At 39.9% G+C, this 17939-nt stretch overlaps 1 protein-coding gene across 6 annotated transcripts in view; it reads right to left on the bottom strand.

The window, feature by feature from the left end:
• The window catches only part of ttn (titin), a 324330-nt gene that overhangs the window by 255921 nt on the left and 50470 nt on the right, over positions 1-17939 (bottom strand). For all 6 annotated transcript variants that reach the window (XM_033023845.1, XM_033023846.1, XM_033023847.1 and 3 more), the window contains exons 39-42: positions 5451-5639; positions 1915-2796; positions 1102-1617; positions 626-676 (exon numbers count right to left, since the gene is read on the bottom strand). In XM_033023845.1, coding sequence (XP_032879736.1) covers positions 626-676; positions 1102-1617; positions 1915-2796; positions 5451-5639 — 1638 coding nt within the window. The remainder of the gene's footprint in view (positions 1-625; positions 677-1101; positions 1618-1914; positions 2797-5450; positions 5640-17939) is intronic.

Below are 17939 nucleotides of genomic sequence, written 5' to 3'. Positions count from 1 at the left end.
TATGCAAAAAAAAGCCAACATACATAAATATACTACTATCTGCAAGTCAATGTAAGTACGATTCGATTGATGTCATGTAAATTAGGAAAATAAATGCAAAAATGTATAATATTCTAATCAACTATTAGTTAGTAAAATATTGCTTGCAATGTCTTAACGTATAAGATGTAATTCTTAGTGTTAAGCTCATCAGAAACTCCGAAGAACAGAACTCTGATGAAACTACAGAACCAAGAAAATAAAATATTAATATGTACGATTTTGGGATTTAAGCACTAAACATTAAGCACAGCCCATTCAAGCACTTTTCATTGTATCCTTCATATTCACGTATACCCACATATACCACGTTGTATATCAATTTTAATAATAAGCAAATCTGCACTGAAATTCAGTTTGATTATGAGCAATTAACAATGGGAAGAAGTAAAGTTGCCTGTAAAATAAATAAATGTAAAGGATTTTTATATCAAAATGAGAATGACAATTTAACAACAAATCACATTAACACATGCAATTTCATAATGTTTCATAATGTAGCACGTTATCGAGATGAGAACAAAGCAGATCGGTCAGAGGATTTTAAATGGTATCTCGCAAATATATCAAATAATAAAAACATTACCTCTCACTTCCATTTCAATCTGTTGTTCAATTTTGTCTTGAATCTTTCTTTCTGCAGTAAATTAAAACAAATAAAATTGAGTATAATTTCAGAAGTGCAATCAACATTGGTTTTACAATTTGTAAATAAAAGTGCAAAAAAGAAAAATGAACTATGAAATATGCAAAACCATACAATCATACATGCAAAATAGCAGAGATATATCCGTTGATTGCAGCTTTCAAAATGTATCACCAAACAACTGGTTGATTGAATCACAAAGCTAATTCAGACAACCCAGGATTTTGTAAACAAAAATCTGTTTTGCTCTGTAACAAAACATTAAACATGCCTCACATGCCTAATCCATTTTAATGTAAAAAGGAGTGCAATAATCCACAGCGAAACAAGATGACTTCGCAAAGATTCTTTCCATGACTGTGCTGAGATGCATGATAGAGTCACATGGGGAAGGATCAAAGCATGCAATTGCCAACCTGTCACACTAAGTAGAGTGTTGCACGCTGTTTCTCCTGCTGAATTAACCGCTTTGCATGTATAAGCACCACTGTGACTCTGGCTGACTTTCAGTAACTTTAAACTGCATAGCAACCCATCATGTTTTATGGAACACATTGAAGATTCTTCAACCATGCGTTGGTTGCACAGCCAAAGTACACAAGGCGATGGTAGACCCTTTACAATGCAAAACAGCAAAACATCTTCTCCATCTTCTGCAATGATTTCTGGTGGCAACTTTTCTAAGAATGCTGGTGCAATTGCTCCAATGTCTATTAATTCATCACTGGGCACCACGTCAGGATAGTAGTCTCGGCTTCTTTGCTTTTCTGTTCTAGTTGGTCGTTTGGTTGAAGTAGGTGGTGAGCTTGATGGTTTCTTTAGAACTTTTGATTTGCTTTTAGATGTGATATGAGGCCTTTGTTCAATTTTAGAGATATCTGAACTGCTATCAGTGGGAATTTTAGCACCTGTTTGGGGTTTTGTTTCTTCAGCTATGCAAGAATAAAATTAGGATAAATGTTAAGTGATTTAGCAATTTCAGCAAAGTAAATACTTGAAAAATATAAAACAGCCCGAAATAATGTGTTCAATAATTCATGCAGACTAGTGTGATGAAATGTCTAGTGTTAAAGTTTGTATAAATCACTAGCTAACATCTTAAACAAATATATTACTGTTAATAGGTAAACTCAGGATCTTCTTAAATAGATACTATATTAATTTTGGGTAAGAAACAATGAAGTGGATGAATCAGGATGTTGTCTTTAAATAAAATTATAAACAACCACCTTCGACTGTAAGTACGGCAGTAGTCTTCATTTCACCACCTTGATTTCTTGCAGTACAGCTATACTGTCCCTGATCTTCTATGTGCACATTGAGGATGGTGAGAGACATAACATTTCCATTCCGAGATATCTTCAGTCTTCCTGATTCTTCCAATCTTCTGTTTCTGTGACTCCATATAATCTCTGAGAATGTTTCTTCATTAAAAGAACAGATGAACTGTGCCATCTGACCAGTTTTGACTCTAAGATCACTAAGTTCAAGTAGAATTGCAGGGACTTCAAGGCCTGGTTTGGCTGCAGCAATAGTTACTTTTGCTTTACATTTCGCCTCACCATGAGGATTCACAGCTTTGCAGTTATAAACTCCTGTATCCTCTTCATTCGTGTTTTGTATAATTATCTCAGACAAAGTTAAAGCTTCAGCTTCTGTTATAGTTACAATTTTTATTCTTTTAGCTTCCACAACTTCTTGGTCTTCTTTGTACCATGTTATTTCAGGTTTTGGGATTGCTAGAATTTGACATTTTAGAGATGTTGTTTCACCTAACATAACTGTGATATTTTCCATATCTTGTAGGAACTTTGGTGCAACTTGAGAGCCACTTCTGATTGCTTCAGCCTTGCTAACTTTTTGAGATTCTCCCCAGCTTTCAGAAGAAACTGTCTTGGTGGATGAAGTCATGGAGATACTTTCAAACATCTGAACATTGTACGAATGTTCTTGTTGTAAACTGATTTCCTCTGTATAGTTCTTTGTATGCTTTAAGGTCATAGGACACTCCATATGCATTCCTGATACTTCAAAAGTCTTTGAAGAGATGGATTCCGCTACAGCTTTTCCAGAAGTTATGCTCTGACTATCTATGCTTTGCACTTTGTAATCTGAGTAACAAAAGACAAAATATTAATCATGATATTAAATCATGACTGACAAATTAAAGAAAGCAATAGTTTATGTTGTCCAACGGGCAACCCAGCATGCTGGACACATGCTTAAGAAGTGCAATTCACTTGATGAGGAATATACCCATGTTCTCTTCCTCAAAAACATCTGCAAATTCTTTGGAAGAAAATGGCATTCATTTGAACAAAATGATGATTTAGTTCTTCTCTTGCAAATATCCAAGATGCAGATGAATTAATGCGTCAATGTATCAAAATGAAAGGCTTTCATACTGGTGCATTAAAGTCGTCAGGTTTTTGAATAATGAGGTGACATGGTATGAAATTGAAAGCTAAAGGAAATAATCAAATGTACTCTTGAAGATACTATCTTTTCAGAATAAATATTGACCTCATATACTATGTATGTATATTGTCCAGCATGTTCTATACTTTGCAGAAATTGCTAAGCCAATAATTATAATGTAAACATTGTTCTGAGAATTATCAAAATAAAGTACTAGGTCTTCTCTTGGCTCTATCATATGTCCATCATGATGTCATTACGCTTGGATTTGGGAAGTAAAGTAACTTTTGCCGCTGCCCCATACTGCATTTGCCTACTCAAAATAAACTCTGTAAAGATAGACCTCTGGGCAGAGGATGCATCTTAAGGGAACCAAAATAGGACATATGTCACTAAGTCTTTGTTCTAATTTCTTCAAACTTTTTATACCTTGCAGAGGAAATCTACCTTAACTTGTTTGACAGGTGTTAATGATAGAACCAAAATACCAACTTGAAAAAATGTATGCTCAAGTTATTTTAGCTGCATTTGAAATGGACTATGAAAATTTCAGTCTTTGATATTTCAGTCTTTAATAATCTTAAAACTTAAACTAGTGCAAGAGGTGACCTAGTTTTAACTCAAGAAAATTCAAACAAAATGATTTTAAAATGTTTTATTTCTGTATATATTTACAGTTATAACATATTAAGTTGTTTTAACAAAAAAAAAATCTGCATTTGAAAACGGTATAGTCGTGTTATAGTGGAATTCCAGTGTGCACAGCAGCTGGTCTCTGTTTACCGTAGAGGTGGATGGAAGAACTGGCCATGAGATGTACTACAGAAGTGGAAGCAATGTGGCTGGGTGAGTTGCTTGATGAAGTCTATGCAGCGCCCTCCATAATGTTTGGGACAAAGACCCATCATTTATTTATCTGTACACCACAATTTGAGATTTGTGAAGGAAAAAATCACATGTGGTTAAAGTGCACATTGTCAGATTTTATTAAAGGCCATTTTTATACTTTTTGATTTCACCATGTAGAAATTACAGCTTACAATACATAGTCCCCCAATTTAAGGGCACCATAATGTTTGGGACACATGGCTTCACAGGCGTTTGTAATTGCTTAGGTGTGTTTAATTGCCTCCTTAATGCAGGTGTAAGACCGTTCTCAGCACCTAGTCTTTCCTCCAGTCTTTCCATCACCTTTGGAAACTTTTATTGCTGTTTATCAACATGAGGAACAAAGTTGTGCCAATGAAAGTCAAAGAAGCCATTATGAGACTGAGAAACAAGAATAAAACTGTTATAGAGACAACAGCCAAACATTAGGCTTACCAAAATCAACTGTTTGGAACATAATTAGGAAGAAAGAGAGCACTGGTGAGCTTACTAATCGCAAAGGGACTGGCAGGCCAAGGAAGACCTCCACAGCTGATGACAGAAGAATTCTCTCTATAATAAATAAACCCCCAAACACCTGTCCAACAGATCAGAAACACTCTTCAGGAGTCAGGTGTGGATTTGTCAATGACCATTGTCAAGACAATGATCCCATACATACGGCTAAAGCAACAAAGGTGTTTTTCAAAGTTAAAAAATTGTCAATTCTTGAGTGGCCAAGTCAATCACCCGATCTGAACCCAATTGAGCATGCTTTTTATATGCTGGAGAAAACTGAAGGGGACTAGCCCCCAAAACAAGCATAAGCTAAAGATGGCTGCAATACAGGCCTGGCAGAGCTTCACCAGAGAAGACTCCCAACAACTGGTGATGTCCATGAATTCGCCAACTTCAAGCAGTTATTACATGCAAAGGATATGCAACAAAATACTAAACATGACTACTTTCATTTACATAACATTGTTGTATCCCAAACATTATGGTGCCCTAAAATGGGGGGACTATGTATAAATCCTGCTGTAATTTCTACATGGTGAAACCAAAATGTATAAAAATGGCCTTTATTAACAACTGACAATGTGCACTTTAACCACGTGTGATTCTTTCTATTACAAATCTCAAATTGTGTACAGAGGCGTATAAATAAATGATGGCACTTTGTTCCAAACATTATGGAGGGCGCTGTAACTGATGAAAAAGCTTCAGGAAATGGTAGGTACTAAAATAAGGTAGAATGGTGTTCAGCAAAACAAGCACAAAATACACATGCTTTCACAAATGAACACTGTTGCTGGCCAATTGTGCTGATGTAGAAATGAATGCCGCAGGCAATGATAAAAAACATTATTAAATTAAGAAAACAACTGCAAGCAGGAAAGTGCTTCAAATTTCACATCAGCAAAACAGAAATGTAAATATAACATAAGAAGTAGCAAATATAAGCAAAATTTTTAATTACCTTCCAGTTTTAATTCAGCAGTGCATGACACCTCTCCAGCAGAGTTGGTTGCGATACATGTATATGTTCCTTCATCCTCCGGGTAGGCTTCAGCAATTTCCAATTGGTAAGTGTCTTCAAACTGAACCATCTTGAAGAATCTTGATTGCTTGATCTCCTTGTGTTTATTGTACCAGGTGATCTTTAGATCTATGTTTAGAATAAAATGTATTTTAATCAGAAACATTGTCACAAACTGGTGACTATAGATCCAAAACTTACTAACAGAAGTGATACAATTACATCAAATAATGCAACTGTATAATACTTAGTATTTGATGTAATGATGTTGAAATTGAAATAAGGTACTGAATATTCAAAAAATCAGTTAAGCAGTGGAATTGTATATATAAAAGAAGTGAGGGCAGAAGGCAACAGGAATCCATGAGTTAAGTACTAAACTAAGAGCAGAAGGAACTCAAAAAAGTGATGCAGGTTGAACACTTATTTTCCGGCAGCCTCGGTTATCTGTTTCTCTGGACCAGCAGAGGTCATGTGATAATGAAATGACAATATACCCCTGGCCCACTAATGACACCACTCCCGTGTTTCCCAAGCACCATCAAGTGCCAGAAACTTAAATAGAACAAATATAAAATGTAAACTGAATGTGAAAGAAATGACCTGCATCCCTGGCTCCCACCAACTCCCCGGGCGTTTAGAGCCCTGGGACAGCAGGTGAGAGGGAAGGGCATCCCACGATGACCAAGTGTGTTCTGTCAGTAGGGGCACACTGAACAAAGTTGTCCCCAGGAGCCACAATGTGAGCCGCAACAATAGCTGTGAGCCGGTGAAGAAGGGATCGCATAAAGTGAAACGACATGAAGGGCTGGACTAACACTGCTCACTGAATCAGTCTGAGGAATGTTACTTATCCATGTTCTCCAGAGATCCTGACCCACTCAGTTACTCTAGCACTTTGTGTTCTTCGGTGGGTGAAGAAGGGCTTGCTGATGCACCTTGTGAGTCGCGAGTAGGTCGGAAGCCGGGACTCTAAACAGCTGGGGAGATGGTGCGAGGCGGAGATGGGTCGGTAGGTCCGTCCTCTATAAACGACATCTGTTATAAGGGAGTCGTTCAAAATAGGGTTTACAGTATTGTCTTTGTGAAACAGTTAGGAGAGAAGATTGATGGCATAGTTGATTCTTTCACTACGGAGGGACACAACCAGAAAAAGCACTCACTACTCGCAATGCCATCTGCGGCCACTCAGGGAATTTCAATTGAGCTCTCGTAATTTTGTCTGGATTATAGGGGACGGCCAGTAAATCGATGTTCAACCTGCACCATAATCAGCTGGGAATGTAGGGGATTAGCAGAAAATGCTAGAAATATTTGACAAGGAATAATTCTCAGCAAATTCTGCATTTCCACATTTAAATATACATGTGCAGTCTCCAAAATCCATTCCAATTAATAAAATCTTAATACTTGACCTGGGTATAAAAGCACAATTTGAAGAAAAGGACTATTCCACAAGACCGACAGAAAGACAAGTATATCTAAAGGCCCATGTCCCTTCTACAGAAAAATAATAATTGGCTATTGTATCACTGTTTGTTTCACTTAGTCATGCACAACTCAAACACGTCATTTGTCTATTTAAATCTTGGAAAGCACATGATATTACTATTGTAAAAGAAATGCATAAAATAAATATATTTAGGAAGATTCAATCTAAAAATAAAAACATTTTGATCCTCGTATAATTCAGCCAAATTACTGAATCAATATATCACATCAATATAACACACTTAATTAACAATACAACATCCTTAATTGACTAAATCGCCATTGGTAAATATAATATGTATTCAATTGCTTTCCAAATATTGTTCTCCGAGTAGTTTGTTTGCTGAGTTACTCGAAGGTAGACACAAAATGCTGGAGTAACTCAACGGGACAGGCAGCCTCTGGAGAGAAGAAATGGGTGACGTTTCAGGTCGGGACCCTTCTTCAGACCTCTCTCTGCTTAGTTACTTCAGCTTTTTGTGTCATCTCTCATTTCCTTGTCCCGCTGAGTTACTCCAGCTTTTTGTGTTTATCTTCAGTTCGTTGTTGGTTCTCTAATCTCCTTGCCTGTTATTTGTCTTTTTACTTTATCTTGTTTGGTGAATTGGTAGTATTTTCTTAAGCAATAATGACTTTATTTCTCAGACTGACGGATTAGAGGGAAAATTGGAAAAGAGAGGTGAAAGGTGGGGCAAAGTCTTGCAAGTGGTAAGTGGATATAGGTGAGGGGACACAAAAATGCTGGAGAAACTCAGCGGTTGCAGCAGCATCTATGGAGCGAAGGAAATAGGCAACGTTTCAGGCCGAAACCCTTCTTCGGACTGATAGGGGGTGGCGGGGAGAAGGAAGGAAAAAGGAGGAGGAGACAGCCCAAGGGCTGAGGGATGGGAGGAGACAGCAAGGGCTAACAAAATTGGGAGAATCCAATGTTCATGCCCACAGGATGCAGACTCCCCAAGCGGAATATGAGGTGCTGTTCCTCCAATTTCCGGTGTTGCTCACTCTGGCCATGGAGGAGACCCAGGACAGAGAGGTCGGACGGGGAATGGGAGGGGGAGTTGAAGTGCTGAGCCACCGGGAGGTCAGGTAGGTTCTTGCGGACCGAGCGGAGGTGTTCGGCGAAACAATCGCCCAACCTCCGCTTAGTCTCACCGATGTAGATCAGCTGACATCTAGAGCAGCGGATGCAGTAGATGAGGTTGGAGGAGATACAGGTGAACCTCTGTCGCACCTGGAACGACTGCTTGGGTCCTTGAATGGAGTCGAGGGGGGAGATAAAGGGACAGGTGTTGCATTTTTTGCGGTTGCATTGGAAAGTGCCCGGGGAGGGGGTGGTACGGGAGGGAAGGGAAGAATTAACAAGGGAGTTGCGAGGGAGCGGTCTTTGCGGAAGGCAGACATGGGGGGAGATGGGAAGATGTGGCGAGTGGTGGGGTCACGTTGGAGGTGGCGAAACTGACGGAGGATTACTTGTTGTATGTGACGGCTGGTGGGGTGAAAGGTGAGGACTAGGGGGACTAGGTGAGGGGAGTTTGATTGGCAGATGGGTTTCACAGGGAGGGGAAATAAGAGACATAAAAGGGGCACCTCAGGGGCGAGAGATGAACGTTTGGAGGAGAAAGGAGCATAGGTGGCAGGGTGGTTTATGATGAGGAGGGAGAAATATGTGCACTACAAAGTGCGCACAAGGAAAAGAGAGGGGATATTACTTGAAATTGGAGGATTCAATGCTCATACTGTTGGGTTGTAAGCTACCGAAACAGAACACGAGGAGCTGATCCTCAAGTGGCCTAATGCTAAGGACAGAAAGTTCAGTATGGGAATGGGAAGTTAAAATGGTTAGCAACTGGGTGATCCAGCAAGCCTTGGTGGACAGAGTGCAAGCATTCAGTGAAACGGTCGCCTAGTATTTGATTGGTCTCGCCAATGAATAGGCCACGTTGGGAGCACAGAATGAAGTAGACAAAGTTTGAAAAGGTGCGCGTGAACCTCTGTGTCACCTGAAAGGGCTGCTGGGCTCCCTGGAAGGATGTGAGAGAGGTGTAGGGACAGGTGTTACATCGCCGGCAGTTGCAGAGGAAAGTACCTGGGAAAGGAGCAGGTTAGGTGGGGAGGGATGAGTGAACCGAGGAGCTGCAGAGGGAATGTTCTGTAGGGAAAGCAAAAATGGTTGGGGATGGAAAGATGTGAACGGTAGTGGGATCACTATGAAGGTGGCAAAAACTTCAGAGAATTATGTGTTGGATGCAGAGTCTGTAGTGTGAAAGGTGCAGACAAGGGGAACTTTATCCTTGTTCCAACATGGGGGAGGGGGAACAATAGCAGAACTGCAGGACACAGAAGAGACATGGCTGAGGGCTCCATCCACAGCAGCAAAGAGGAAACCACATTCACTGAAGAAGGAGGACATCTTGGATTTTCTAGAATGCAACTTGGACAGATATTGGGAATAAGGATTGGTGTCCTTGCAAAAGACAGGCTGAGAGAAGTGTAGACAAGGTGACTTTCATTGGATTGCTGTGGAATTGAGAATATGAGAGTCGATTGAGGCTCTTACTACTTTTATTATTTTTCTTTACGCTTTACTACGAGCATTAAAGTATTATTTCATTGTGGAGATTAAGTTTATAGTGAAGAAAGCTAATGACATGTTGGCCTTTATAACAAGAGGAGTTGAGTATAGGAGCAAAGAGGTCCTTCTACAGTTGTATAGGGCCCTAGTGAGACCACACCTGGAGTATTGTGTACAGTTTTGCTCCCCTAATTTGAGGAAGGACATTCTTGCCATTGAGGGAGTGCATCGTAGGTTTATAAGGTTAATTCCCGGGATGGCGGGATATGTCATATGTTGAGAGAATGGAGTAGCTGGGCTTGTATACTCTGGAGTTTAGAAGGATGAGGGGCTATCTTACTGAAACATATAAGATTATTAAAGGTTTGGACACGCTAGAGGCAGGAAGCATGTTCCCGATGTTGGGGGAGTCCAGAACCAGGGGCCACAGTTTAAGAATAAGGGGTAAGCCATTTAGAACGGAGACAAGGAAACACTTTTTCCTCACAGAGAGATGTGAGTCTGTGGAATTCTCTGCCTCAGAGGGCGGTGGAGGCCGGTTCTCTGGATACTTTCAAGAGAGAGCTAGATAAGGCTCATAAAGTTAGCGGAGTCGGGGGATATAGGGAGAAGGCAGGAACGGGGTACTGATTGGGGATGATCAGCCATGATCACATTGAATGGCGGTGCTGGCTCGAATGGCCTACTCCTGCACCTATTGTTTATTGTCTATTGTCTATTCTTCAGTTATTTTGTTTCCTACAGAAAACAGCCTGGATTACTTTTAGATTTTTCTGTTTTAGTAAAAGCGCTTCTGTTTTTTTAATTGCTACTTTGTTTCCTTTTGTTTAACTTCTTGTTTTGATCAAAATAGATACTGGAAAGATTGACACAAATTCCATGAGGATCATGAGCAACTCTAGTTACTGCTGGAAATTATGTTAAAATCCTGATATAAGATTCTTGATGAAAGATTCCAATATATTAAAAATGATAAATTCTGTATTGTCAGTTTGCGATCTAGAACAGGAACAATTTGAAGTGAACCCAAACATTGTTTGTCTTAATGTGAATGTTTCCCACTGAGAATATAGTCTGGACTTCCAAGCCTCATGAATAACATTTATTTTTATGGACCTTAAGTATAATATATGTACAACTTTCATAATGTTAGCTAAAAAAAAGTGAAAATAAATCAAAAATTGAAGAGAAAACATTCTCACGCTGCACGTCTCTGACAACACTTTACGTACATTGTATGCTTGTAAAAAAATGGAAAGATATTGGCATTTTTATTTTGAATCAACACGAAAGAAACAAAATTAGCTGTGGGCTAGTGACCACTCTAAAAACAAATTTATTTTTAAAAACCTGTTTTAATTTAACTAGTGTTATGAACTATGAAATTGAAATGCCATCAATAAGCGAGTTTGGTATTACAACTGCGCATTCCCAGGTCAAGGGTTATTCGGGATAAACATTCTCGGCAGCTGAGCTACCATGTGTGTACGTGCCTGCGTATTCATTTCAATGAGATCTATAAATAACTATATCCGTCAAATATGTCAGCAGTAGGCCACAGCGTACAGCAGGTTACACAAATCCACAATTGTATCTATTTAAATTATTGACTCAAGAGAGCACCAGCCTTGAAAACGCACGAATGCCTGGAACGAACCTGTCAATTATCAAATCCCTGGTATTAACCTGTCACACCCATTCAAATTCGATATTGATTTACATGAATTAGAAGTTGTGCGGTCAACCAATTTGAGACAGTCATTACATTCCTATCTAAACAACTTTCCCAGATTGAAGGAAACAAGGAGAATATGCTGTGTGGGGGTAGGTTGGAAAGTTCAGATTGGATTCGAACAGGCTGGTTAAAGTTTCAAGGTAGGTTGTCTTAAATAGAGATGCTGTCGCTTTAACCTCTGGGGTTGGTTCCAGTCTGTCAGGGCACACAGTTGGGAGCTGGATCCAGGTGAGCGGGCGGTGATAATTATGAGAATTTGCAGCCATTTGAACCGCAGCCAAACTAGAGGCTTCACTCAGGAGTGGGTCCCCTGTTCTCGCTCTCTTTGAAGTAGGCGCCACCCGCCCCAGCGAGTGGGAAAACACAGAGCCAACCCGTAATAAGAGTGTGTGCATTTTCTCAGTCAGACTTTGTCGACAGTTGGGATGGGGGACCTGGGAGAGAGAGAGAGCTGGCGATGCCACACAGACGGAACAGTTTAATAACGTCACATTAAAATCCACCCTTCGGCCACCTGCAACCTGGGCTGATCTGATCTGACAGCCCTCTCGCTAGATCGCTGAGTGCAGAACCTAACGCAGAACCTCTCTTTGGGTAACACCTGCACAAAGAGCCTCTGCTAACAAGAGCTGGCGAACTGTGCTGGTCAACGTGCACCGGGCGAGATGGCTGGGGGAAACGCACCGCAACCACCGCAAACTTGGAACAGCACAGACCCTCCACTCAATCTATCCAATGCTAAAGGGTAGGCATTTTGCAGTTAAATGTCTTATATAGGATTGGCGGCTCCGTCACAGGGCCAACCCTGTACTTAGTTTTCCTCTAAGAATAATCTTTGCCTGAACGGTACATTCACACCGCCTGTAGGTAAAGCATCAGCCTACATCACACTGATACAGTCGCTGCCTGCCTCAGATTAAATATATTTTTACACATAAATTATGAATAAAGATAAGAAAATGTTTCAAACACAAGTAATATTTTCTTATTCCAGTAGCAAACATAGAAACATAGAAATTAAGTGCAGGAGTAGGCCATTCGGCCCTTCGAGCCTGCACCACCATTCAATATGATCATGGCTGATCATCCAACTCAGTATCCTGTACCTGCCTTCTCTCCATACCCCCTGATCCCTTTAGCCACAAGGGCCACATCTAACTCCCTCTTAAATATAGCCAATGAACTGGCCTCAACTACCTTCTGTGGCAGTGAGTTCCAGAGATTCACCACTCTCTGTGTGAATTTTTTTTTTCTCATCTCGGTCCTAAAGGATTTCCCCTTTATCCTTAAACTGTGACCCCCTTGTCCTGGACTTACCCAACATCGGGAACAATCTTCCTACATCTAGCCTGTCCAACCCTTAAGAATTTTGTAAGTTTCTATAAGATCCCCCCTCAATCTTCTAAATTCTAGCGAGTACAAACCGAGTCTTTCCAGTCTTTCTTCATATGAAAGTCCTGACATACCAGGAATCAGTCTGGTAACCTTCTCTGTACTCCCTCTATGGCAAGAATGTCCTTCCTCAGATTTGGAGACCAAAACTGTACGCAATACTCCAGGTGTGGTCTCACCAAGACCCTGTACAACTGCAGTAGAACCTCCCTGCTTCTATACTCAAAACCTTTTGCTCTGAATGCTAACATACCATTCGCTTTCTTCACTGCCTGCTGCACCTGCATGTCTACTTTTAATGACTGGTGTACCATGACACCCAGGTCTCGTTGCATCTCCCCTTTTCCTAATCGGCCACCATTTAGATAATAGTCTACTTTCCTGTTTTTGCCACCAAAGTGGATAACCTCACATTTATCCACATTATACTGCATCTGCCATGCATTTGCCCACTCACCCAGCCTATCCAAGTCACCTTGCAGCCTCCTAGCATCCTCCTCACAGCTAACACTGCCCCCCAGCTTCATGTCATCCGCAAACTTGGAGATGTTGCATTCAATCCCCTCGTCCAAATCATTAATATATATTGTAAATAGCTGGGGTCCCAGCACTGAGCCTTGCAGCACCCCACTTGTCACTGCCTGCCATTCTGAAAAGGACCCATTTATTCCTACTCTTTGCTTCCTGTTTGCCAGCCAGTTCTCTATCCACATCAATACTGAACCCCCAATACCGTGTGCTTTAAGTTTGTATACTAATCTCTTATGTGTCATAAGAGATTATAAAGATTAAGAAAATAATAAATTCTTTAACTTTTTGAATATCTCATAATTGCAGATTAATGAACTGAACTAGAATTGGGACTGTGTAAGTAGTGTGTGAACAGCAGAACAAGAAAGGAAGCGATTGAGTTGACAGAATTCTAGATTAATTCCTTGGTAGAATAGTTAACAATTTATACGCAGTTTATACAGCGCTGCATTCGCTTTGTTTTTAATCCCAAATGACCTCTGACAAATCCCATAATTCCTTGCGTTTATCAAGATACCGAACTCGCTTATTGAATGCTGCCCGGAACCACACATGGACAATCCCAGGTAGAAACAATGTATGAGGGATCTGCAACATGTTTGAGATTCTATGAAGCCAATCATTCTGTAATTGATAGTGTTAGTATATTGTAGGATAAAATGCAATAAACAAAATAAAATGCATTTGTAAAGTAACAGGAACAATTGCAAGTGAAATATAAACCATCAAGCTATCCATATCTGTTAGTTAAAATGACATCAAAATCATCCAACTTTTACACACAAAATTCTCTTAAGGTATCTACACCCAATATCAAGACCCAGAAATGGCTCAGATTTGACCCTAATAATCAAATGCTACATCAGGATGCACTTTATCAGACAATTTCAGTTATTTTAAAGGTTAGCAAAATAAAACAACTGAGATTATATAAAAGAGATACACAAGTCTTATAGATAATTGCAACAGGTGACCAAATATTTGTCAGGAAATATGTGGAATTCAAAGCAATGGTTTATCGTAGCATTGTCCCACTTGGTGATTTTTTTGGCGACTGCCGGCATCATTGACTGACGTATCAGGTCACCAAAAAATTTGCGGCGTGATGCAGCGTGATGACGTATGATGCGCGGTGTTTTTTCAAGTGTCGCAACATTTTTTTTGTCGCCGCTGGATTTAAATGTTCAAAATCATTTGGCGACACTGATATGTCGCCGAAAAAAATCGCCAAGTGGGACAGGCCCTTTAATAGTTACATGGAGATCTTATAATAACTCTCTATTTCGCAAAAAGTTTATTCATTTGGTTTTAGATATAGCAAGTATGATAGAACAATTTGGAAAGGAGAATCAAAATGCTAATTCTGATGCATTCCAGTATATTGCATGCATGATAAATGATAATTGGTTAATAAAACAAAGCCATCATAAAGTCGTAAGAGGAGGAATACATTTCTGCCTGCAGTGAACTTTAATAAAATTGACTATGTAATACAACCAAAATCTCACCAGAGGGGAGGTTTAAATTTAGATGACTAATTAGATCTCACAGGGTATATCATAGATGTGACGATGCTAGTAATAATACACAACAAGAGGTAACATTAAGGTTGCTGGATGTCTTGGAGTGGCTGCAGGACATTCTCAAGGGGAAAGGTGAGCAACCAGATGTTGTGCACATTGGCACAAATGACATGGGGAGGAAAAAGATAAGTTCCTGCAGAGTGAATATAGGGAGATAGGCAAAAGGTTAACAAGTAGGACCTCAAGGGTAGTACTGCCATGTGCTAGTGATGGCAGAAATAGGGGATAGAACAGATCAATGCGTGGTTGAGTTGATGCTGAGAGCAGGGATTCAGGTTTTTGGATACTGGGACACAGATGACCTGTGCAAGAGGGACAAGTTCCACCTGAACTGGTGGGGTCCAATTTTTTTTTTTGGGGGGGGGGGTTAAACTAAAGTGTAGAGGTGTGGGAACGAGTAAGCAAATGAAAGGACTGCTGGGAAGATAGAGGTTTGAGAAGTTAGACTAAAGGAAGGACAGGCATAGAGAGGTTAAGGAATATGGTAAAACTGATGGACTGATGTGCTTATTTCAACGCAAGGAGTATTGTGAGTAAAGCAGATGAACTTAGACCCTGGATCAGTGCTTGGAACTATGATATTTTGGCCTTTATGGAGACATGGTTGCAAGAGGGATAGGACAGGCAGCTCCACATTTCCAGATATCGATGTTCCAATGTGATAGGGAGGTAAAAGAGGTGGAGGAGTTGCTCTGCTAATCAGGACGAAGTCACGCTGGCACTTAGAGGGGACATGCTGGAGGTTTTGTCCACTAAGGCAATATGGGTAGAGTTCAAAAATAAGAAAGGTGCAGTCACTCTGTACTATAGTACTATAGACCTCCATATAACCAACAGGAGATAGAGGAACAAATATGTAGATAGATTATAGAAAAATGCAAAAGCAACAGGATTGTCCCGGGGGGAGACTTTAACTTCTCCAATGTTAACTGGGTCTCACTTGATCGAAAGGCTTAGAAGTGGCAGAATTTGCAGAAGATGGGTTCATGAAACAAGATGTGGAAAGTCCAATTCAAGAAGAGACCCTACTGGACCTTGTACTGGGGAAAGACCCAGGTTACTGATGTTTCTGTGGAGGAGTATTCTGGAAACGGAGATCATAACTCCATAAGTTTTAAGATAGTTATAAATAAGGATAAGTCTGAATCTTTTAGGAGGATACAAAATTAGGGAATTACAGATTACAGCATAATTAGGCAGGAGTTGGAGTGAGTAAATTGGGAGCAGTTGTTATTGGGCAAGTCCACTTCTGACATGTGGGAGCAGTTTAAAGGCCAACTGATCGGACTTCAGGACAGCATGATCGAGTAAGGAGGAAGGATAAGGAACAAGGATAAGATGCAATGTAGGGGACCCTTGGATAACCAAACCTACCAAATTTGATCAATTAGAAAAAGGAACATGTGTACGATTTAGAAAGGTGAAATTAAACTTGTTGAATATAAAGTAAGCAGGAAAGAATTTAAATGGGCAATTAGAAGAGCCAAATGTCCCAAGGTTTTTATATGTACATTAAAAACATGTGGGTAACCAGGAAGAAAATAAATGGGACCACTCAAGGATAAAGGAGGAAATGTATGCTTGGTGTCAGAGGATCTAGGCAAGGTACTAAGTACTCTGCATCTGTATTCGCCAAGGCGAAGGACATGGAGTTAATTGATATTAGTGTGAAGAGTACTAATATGCAAGAGCAGTTTGAGATCAAGAAGTAGATGCTGTCAGTGCTCTTGAAGAGCACTGAAGGGAGAGAAATGTTCATGGGCTGGAAGATGGGATTAGTTTATCTTGGCATCATGTTCAGCATAAACATTGTGAGCCTGCTCCTGTACTGTGCTTTTCAATGTTCTATGCTCCAAATTGACACAAATCTGTAGATTAGATTTACTTCACTTGTCATAGTCCAAATGACCCTTGTTTGCAATATGCAGCAATGATTATGAAACAACAATGGAAAAATAAGTGACAACACCTAATGAAAAGATTCTTCTAGGCAAGATTGTGAAAAGATGGTTAGAAGTGGCTAATGCCATAAAAAGTCAAAACAGTTACCTCGAGGTTGATTTCTTAGGCAGATGCCTTCAGTAATAATGCATTAACTCCTAATGAACCAAACATTGACTAACAATTATATTTAAGGCAGATCTTAAAAAGAAAGCTGTATGCTAAGGTAACTACCAGACGTCATTTTCAAGATCAACTTAAGGATACCATTAACATTATCCTCTTTTCGCTACAAAAACTCTACTGTCTGATCAAATGTGGAATTTCCATGGAGTAAAAAAATAATTCTTGAAGTGTTGATAAACTTAAAGTTATTTCACATCAAAGTAACCTTGTTATTGAAATTAACAACACAGAACTAACACAATTAATTGGATTAAGGTGCAAGGATATAAAGAATAGACTGGGGTTTGAAGGGACAGGCTTTTGACAATAGTTGTCAGGGGCAAAATTATTTTGTATTATAAAAGGTTGAGGGCAGGGAGATGGTTTGAGGCAAACCTGAATAAATTGAAAGGAGTCAAGAGTCAAATTTAAGAGTCATGTTCCTGTGTTAGTCTGAAGAATGGTCCTAACGCAAAACATCACCTATACCTTCTCCCCGCAGATGCTGCCTGTCCTCCTGAGTTACTCCAGAATTTTGTGTCTATTTCCTGTGTTAGAGCATTAGCATAGAAATGCTGCAGCAATTAAAGTCATTTTATTACATTTATTAGAATCTAACGTCATTTATTTTTCCTTCTAATATCTTATCTTATGCCTACTTAACAGTAGCGTTACTTGGTTTCAATAAACTTTTACCAAGAGTTTTAAGTTGCATTGCTTTGTGATACTTCGATAGGTTAAGGATTTAGGCTCCATCTGAACTAGAGAAAAGACAAAAAGTGCTGGAGTTACTCAGTGGGTCAGGCAGCACCTTTGGAGATGAACATAGATAGGTGTTGTTTCGGGTCGTTAACCTTCTTCAGACTGAGATCTATGTTCTCCCAAGTGGAAATATGAGGGGCTCTTCTTCCAGTTTGCACGTAGGCAGTGGAGGAGGCCAAGGAAAGACAGGTCGATATGGGAATGAGAAGGAGAATTAAAATGGCTAACATCAAGGAAATCCAGCAGGCCCTCATAGA

The sequence above is a fragment of the Amblyraja radiata genome, chromosome 7 (genome assembly GCF_010909765.2).
Source record: "Amblyraja radiata isolate CabotCenter1 chromosome 7, sAmbRad1.1.pri, whole genome shotgun sequence".
Lineage (NCBI taxonomy): Eukaryota > Metazoa > Chordata > Chondrichthyes > Rajiformes > Rajidae > Amblyraja > Amblyraja radiata.
The sequence above is the reverse complement of the archived record's forward strand: the minus strand, read 5'-3'. Positions and strand labels throughout refer to the sequence as shown.